Consider the following 6,074-nt stretch of genomic DNA (forward strand, 5'->3'; position numbering starts at 1 on the left):
CAGCGTCGGGTTGCCTTTTATAGGAAAGCAGAACTATGTGTCTTAGTGGTAAAGCATAAATTATTAAACTTGAATATTTTTTAAAAGCATATGGCAGCAGATCTCCTTACTTCACCTTGCTGGCACGCGGTTTCCTCAGGGGCAGACTCTGCAAAGAAGGCAGGTGATGGGGTGTGGCCGGGGCCCTGAGCCCCAGCTCCAACCACGGCCCACTCACAGCCAACGGATAGCACGGGGCCTGCGGCAGCCCCGCCAGACCCGTGCTGCAGGGGCAAGCTTCACTGGGTCTTCACCCCAGGTCTGCTGGCACATGCTCCTCCCTTGGCGAGTGACACAGACCCTGCCTGCTCCGTGTGTCCCCGGGCACCTGGCACAGGCCTGGCCCTTCTCAGACCGGGAAGCAGAGGAGTTTTCCATGCTGGCACGGTGACTGTCGTCCCCTCTGACGCAGACACGTCAGCTTCCTCCCTGAAGGTACAATGTTGCTCTCTGTCCTCTGACTGCATTCAGGGCTGGGAAAGACCTGGGGCGAGGACTGCAGGCCACCAGGTTCTGGCCTTAAATGATTACTAGCGAGTCCCTCCCTGGCCTTTTCTGAAGCAACTCTCTTCGCCTTGTAATTTTTTGATTATCAGTTCTTTAAGCCACGAACACAGCTGCTCTGGGCTCCAAGCCACAGGTGGATGGTCCCCAGTCCCAGCGTCTCCTCTCCAGCACCAGCGAAGACAGTGTTCTCTGGGGAGGATGAGAGGACGGGCCTCTTCGCTCTCCGTCCAGTCTTCGACTTCCTCGCTCAGGCCAGGCTCACACTCCCCTTGTGATCTGGGGTCCGCGTTGGCCCTTGTAGCAGGGAAAAGATGAAGGAACTGCCAGCCGAATCCCCTTTTGAAATCTCTCTCCTCCAAGTGCCTCCCAACACCGCCCATTTACATGCCGTAACTGCCTGCCCTTGGGAGGGAGGAAGTGTCTTTTGTCTGGTCATTGTCCCCAACACCACCAGGGTTCTGTTAGAAAGGAAGCAAGGAAGAATGGACGTTGGGTTGGCAACATGCAGTCCCTGCCTCAGCCATGACTCAGGCAGGAGAGACCACTACTAAAAGCTCAACCAAAGATTTGAGTATGGGCTGTGGAGAGAAATCCTGTGTGGGGGCGGCCTGCGTCAGAATCAGCACCTGCTTGTCGGCACTTCTGGGCCCCCCGCCAGGGGCACCAGTTCCATCTGTGGCAGGCGGGGTGGGGGAGACCTGAGACTTGTGTCTGTAACACATGCTCCCAGTTCTGTAATTTGAAAAATGAATCCTGTGCTCATAGGACGGGAAGGAAACCCACAGACAAGCAAATAGAGCGCGTCCCAGTCCCAGCCCTAGGCCGACGACCCTCACAGCCCCCCCACCCCATTTTCAGGGGGTCTGAGCCACCTCCCTCCTGGTCAGAGACCCTCTCTGGAGTGATGGTGGGGGATAAGGGGGAACAGAGGGACTCACAGTGGTTTTGGGGTATCTGACTCAGGGAAGCCAGCTGAAACAGCATGGAGCAGACTGCGGGTGGGCTCAGACCCGGAGGGTCCTCTTCCACTTCACGAGCCCCGTTCGCAAACAACAAAGGGCACTAGAACCTGGGCCACCTGATCCCAGAAGGGGCTGTCACCTCAACCATGGTCAACTCGTTAGGGCTGTCACCCAGTGTAGTCACCCCCCGGGTGCCTGGGGGACAGCGGGGAAGGGGGCTCATCTCCTAACGCCCTCCTGGCCCCAGGAACCGCCGTGCACTAACTGATGGCAGAGGGCTCTTGGAATCTGCTCGTTCGATGCCCAGAAAGCAGGCAGCAGCTGATGAGACGGTGCGGTTATCCCGAGAAGGCTGCCGTCCAAGGCCGGGGGCATGACCAGAAAGAGGAGGGCCCTCCCCAGGAGGGAAGGTTGCAGGCCGACCTGTGTGCCCCTTTAATCCAGCCCTGGGCACCGGAGGCTGACCCCGACAGGCCAGCCCACCTGCTCAGCCACTGGAGGGTGCGGCGGGAGGGACAGTGGAGCAGGGAGCCCTTCTGCCCCCTCGCAGCCTCTCCTGGGCTCCCAGCTCTGCGAGCTCCTGTCACCCTGCTCCCCCTGCCCCTCTGTGCCCAGTGGGGACAACATTCTCTGCTCTGTCTGGTCTCTGACCTCTTCCTTGGCCCTGAAAAGTCCCAGGTAAAGTCTCTTTGACTAAGTTAAACCCTCTGCTGACACAGAAGGAAAAAGCCAAGCCTGATCTCGCAAGACCTTTAGTGGACACGCAGCGTGCATGAGGCCCCGCCCCACCGCGGCACATCCGTGACACCCGGGAAGAGGTTAAAAGTTATAAATATACATCTGAACAGCAGTTATGTACAGAACGCTTCCCCTCAGCAGACCTGTACCATCATGGACGTCACCATGCTGTCAAAGGCCCTGCAGAAAGAAACAGGTCAGTCAGGGAAGCAGCCCTAGCCGCCATCCCCTACCGGCAGAGACGTCAGTCTCCGGGGTCCAGATGAGTAACCTCGGCTGAGGCCAGGCTGCGTCCTGCCACACCAGGCAGTGGGAGTCTGAGCCTCCGGCCTCATTCCTGCACGCTTTCCCGTGGTGCTGCCCTGCCTGGGTCTCCAGGCAAGGCTGGGTCTCCAGGCAAGGCTGGGACCCAGAATGAGCCAGTGTCACCGCTGAGGGATGGCACCACAGGAAAGGCCTGGCTGGGGTCACCTGCTGGCTCCAGGGAGCCCCTCGGGAAGTTTCTGGGAACAGAGGGGATTCCCGGGAGGAGGGCTGGAGTGTGTGTACGTGAACACTCCTTTGGGAAGCATCCTTGTGAGGCTCAGTCTGTGTTTACCTGAAGGCTGCTGGGAAGATACCTGCAACCTCACTTCTTAAGCGTCCAAGTTCAACATCACAGACAAAATTGGGCTTTCTCCCAAAATGCTCTTGTCCACATGCCTGGGCCCTCACTGGGATCTGGGTAGGCGCCCGAGCACCTGCTGGGCGCACCTGGGAAGCCAGATGGGCGAGCCTTGTCCCTGCCCCACTCCCCAACTCCTCTCCGGTCTGTTTTACGTGTTGGAGATCCGTGCAGGAGTGTGTTTGGAAAAACAGGGTCTTGCTGCTTCAGAATGGCCGCCTCAGAAGAACAGCGCCTGTCGCTTGAAGAGGACTTCCCTCCCCCTCCCTCCCTTCAGCAGGGCCCGCCCGGTGGTGGGGGGGGTCATATCCCACCTGGACTGAATGCGGTCCCCCGGGTTGTAGAAGGGGTTGCACATGACATCTGTGTAGGAGTTGTGCAGCTTCCGGAACATCTGAAACAAGAGCCAGCACCATGCTGCATCCACACGTGCACACGGCTGCTGCCACACACGTGGCCTCTCAGCATTTCAACGCCTGCGACCGCCGGCGCACCGCCCGCCCTGCACTCACGCTGCGGATCTCGTTGTCTCTCAGCGCCGTGTTGGAGGAGTCCACCACCATGACAAACTTGACCTTGGAGTTGGTCACGTAGCCGTATCTGCACAGCTGGTTAGGGAACACGCTCCTGACACAGGGGACCCGTGGCGGCCCGAAGGCACCTCGCCGTGCAGTGCACACGCGCAGAGGGCCATCTGTGCACGTGCCACAGCTCCTGAGCTGCTTTGGAGAAACATGACAACCAGCTGGGTCCATCCGCAGTGCCAGGACGACACGACCATGCCGGGTGTGTCTGGACACTTCATTGGGGCAGCTTCTGGTATTTAGTGGAGGAGCAAAGGGCAGCAGCTATAATGGCTCAAACCGCAGGGTGACCTGCCCTCTTTCTGAATCAATTCCTGCCTCAGGAATGTTAACTGCAAAACCAGAGTTTGCATGAATAAGGCAAATCCTAACTAAGGTGCCCAGACCTCTAAAGGCCACTATTTCTTGTGGAACAGTGGCTCCCGGGCATATGACACTGGGTGAGTTACGTTACTGCTTATGGGAACATCTTTGAATTCCATGGGTTTCGGGCCACTTGTCCCAAGAACTGGTCAAGATTTTACAGTGACTCATGGGGCTGGGCCTGATGGTGACATGAATGAACACCACCCGTTACTCAGGAGATGATGGCCCCTCTGAGAAGACACAGAGAGGAGTCCTCACAGGCATCAAGTGAGAGAGTCCCTAATTCTTCCACAAACCCAAGGGACAGGTGCAGACTGTCACAGTTCTCCAGGCAATTCAAGCCTGGCTATTCCCACTTTATCCTCCTCATTAAAGAAAAAAAGATGGGAGGTCCTAGCTGGCCTCGAGCTGCTCTAACTCCCCACTGGCCAAAAGCCCACATCTTTTTTCTTTTCCAAGTGATGTGCCTAGATGCCTTCCAAGGGGATCTGCTGCTCCAGCGCACCCCCCAACTACAGGCAGAGCCCCCAATGCGAAGCCCTGCAGAGCGACCACCCGCTGCCAGGCGTGAGGATACACCTTGTAGTCCTCCGTGGGGTAGAGCAGGCCCAGGTAGAGCTCCCTCTGGTCCACCAGGGCCTTCCCCATTGCAGAGATCTTCTCATCCACCACGTCCAGGGATGTGTGCACCATGTAGTGGAACTTGAGCTCGCTCTCCGTGGGGACGCTGCGGATGTAAAGGGGGTAATTCTGCAAGAAAGGGTGACTTGGCTGAAGTGACAGGAGTCCACCCCATGTGCACTGACACAGGACCCTCAGGAGGGAGGAATGGCCAAGCGCCCACACGCTCTCACTCCCTAAAACCTGCTGCTCAATACTACAATCTGTCTTCAGAGAACCTGATCTAGTCTGAGGAGGTTCTCGCCCCTCTGCACAGGAGCATCACTGGGGTGGCCAGGAAGAGAGGACAGCTCTGAAAAGCAGGTCTGAGTGCAGCCTGACCACCAGCCCTGTCGGGTCACTCACTTTCCACGGCGGGGGGGCCCACTCCTAGCACGTGCTCTCCTCCCGCCCCGAAATACTGGCTGGTTCTCAATACCTGAGCTACTACAGTCTTGTCGCCTGGCAGAGGCACTGCCATGCTCCCGCTCTAAACCCTTCAAGGCTCGGCGCAGGCCTCCTTTCATCTCTCCACAGCCATTTCTGACCGACCTAACCCCGGAGTTAAGTGTCCTCCCCAGGCTCCCACAGGCCACAATTCACTGCTTCTGGCCAAAGCCTGGTGCCGCCCAGACACAGTGTACAAGACGTTGTCCCTGGCCTAATGGGGATGACATCGGGTGAAGGAGACAGTCCACAAATCCGACAACTGATGAACAACGTAGCACGTGCTAAGAGAGAAGCCAACAGGCCAAGAACCTGAGGAGAGGACCACTGCAGAAGCCTGGCCTTACAGAAGGCCCGGGAGGACACCAAGGCTTTGTGCAGTGGGAGCGTGTGGATGGCCACGCAGCTCAGTCTTAGGCTTCAGAAACAGTTTCCAGAGAAAATGGCACGTGTGGTGGCCAGTGAAGGGGATGGGCGTGGGGGAGGAAGGGAGGGGTCCAGGTGAGAGGCCCGGAGGTGAGAGAGCAGCGCCGGCCGGGGGCGGGGTGGCTACCAGTAATTCCGTTGGTTGAGAGGAGGGTGTCAGTGGTATGGGGAGGGGGGTCATTCAGAAGTGATCCTACGGCAATGAGAAGCCACTGAAGAGACTTTAGCCAAGGGTGAGCCACGGTCGGACCTCTGGCTGCTGAGCACAGATAAGGCTGTCAGTCGTCCGGGTGGGCGGAGCAGGATGGACAGAAGCTGGGGAGCAAGAACCAACAGAGCCCGCGGACAGACGGCTGGGCGGAGCGGAGGTCGGGACGGAAGGGGAGGATCCGGCCTGTGCCGGCGGCAGGTGCAGGTCTGGGCGGCGCCTCCCCCGGGCCCGCCCCTGGCCTCCTGGGCTCGGCGAAGCCCCCGGGCCCCCTCCGGAGCCCCCGGGGCTGGGAAGGAGAAGAGGAGGGGAGGCGGAGAGCGAGGCTGGCGCCGGAGCGGCCCGCCCGCGTACGCACCTCCTTGGCGATCACCGCCACGCACACCGCCATCTTGGAAGCCCGGCCGACGCGTCACGTGACGGCAGCGCCAGTCACGCGGCCGGCCAGGCCCCGCCCACCTGTCTGTCTTCCG

At 59.1% G+C, this 6,074-nt stretch overlaps 1 protein-coding gene across 5 annotated transcripts; it reads right to left on the reverse strand.

Annotated features, from left to right (window-relative positions):
• Positions 1-42: 42 nt before the first annotated feature.
• Positions 43-6,071, reverse strand: TRAPPC2L (trafficking protein particle complex subunit 2L). 5 transcript variants are annotated; one of them, XM_074349248.1, is made up of 5 exons: positions 5,960-6,071; positions 4,438-4,610; positions 3,423-3,510; positions 3,225-3,304; positions 43-1,004 (listed from the first exon to the last, which is right to left on the reverse strand). In XM_074349248.1, exons 1-5 carry the CDS (start codon positions 5,990-5,992, stop codon positions 794-796), a joined length of 585 nt encoding a protein of 194 aa, XP_074205349.1. In that variant the 5' UTR covers positions 5,993-6,071; the 3' UTR covers positions 43-793. The 5 variants fall into 5 exon arrangements, with proteins under 5 accessions (XP_074205349.1, XP_074205348.1, XP_074205350.1 ...); XM_074349247.1 differs by having other exon boundaries at positions 4,960-6,067; XM_074349249.1 differs by having other exon boundaries at positions 4,438-4,587; positions 5,960-6,057.
• Positions 6,072-6,074: the final 3 nt, after the last annotated feature.

This window comes from Camelus bactrianus, chromosome 21 (genome assembly GCF_048773025.1).
Source record: "Camelus bactrianus isolate YW-2024 breed Bactrian camel chromosome 21, ASM4877302v1, whole genome shotgun sequence".
NCBI lineage: Eukaryota > Metazoa > Chordata > Mammalia > Artiodactyla > Camelidae > Camelus > Camelus bactrianus.

Coding starts and splice junctions, on each gene's coding strand:
- TRAPPC2L (XM_074349247.1), bottom strand. CDS start 5,001: ATGGCAGTGCCTCTGCCAGGCGACAAGACTGTAGTAGCTCAG. Junction 4,611..4,959: donor ACAAGACTGTAGTAGCTCAG/GTATTGAGAACC, acceptor CCTTTCTTGCAG/AATTACCCCCTTTACATCCG. Junction 1,005..3,224: donor GGGGACCGCATTCAGTCCAG/GTGGGATATGAC, acceptor CCTTTCTAACAG/AACCCTGGTGGTGTTGGGGA.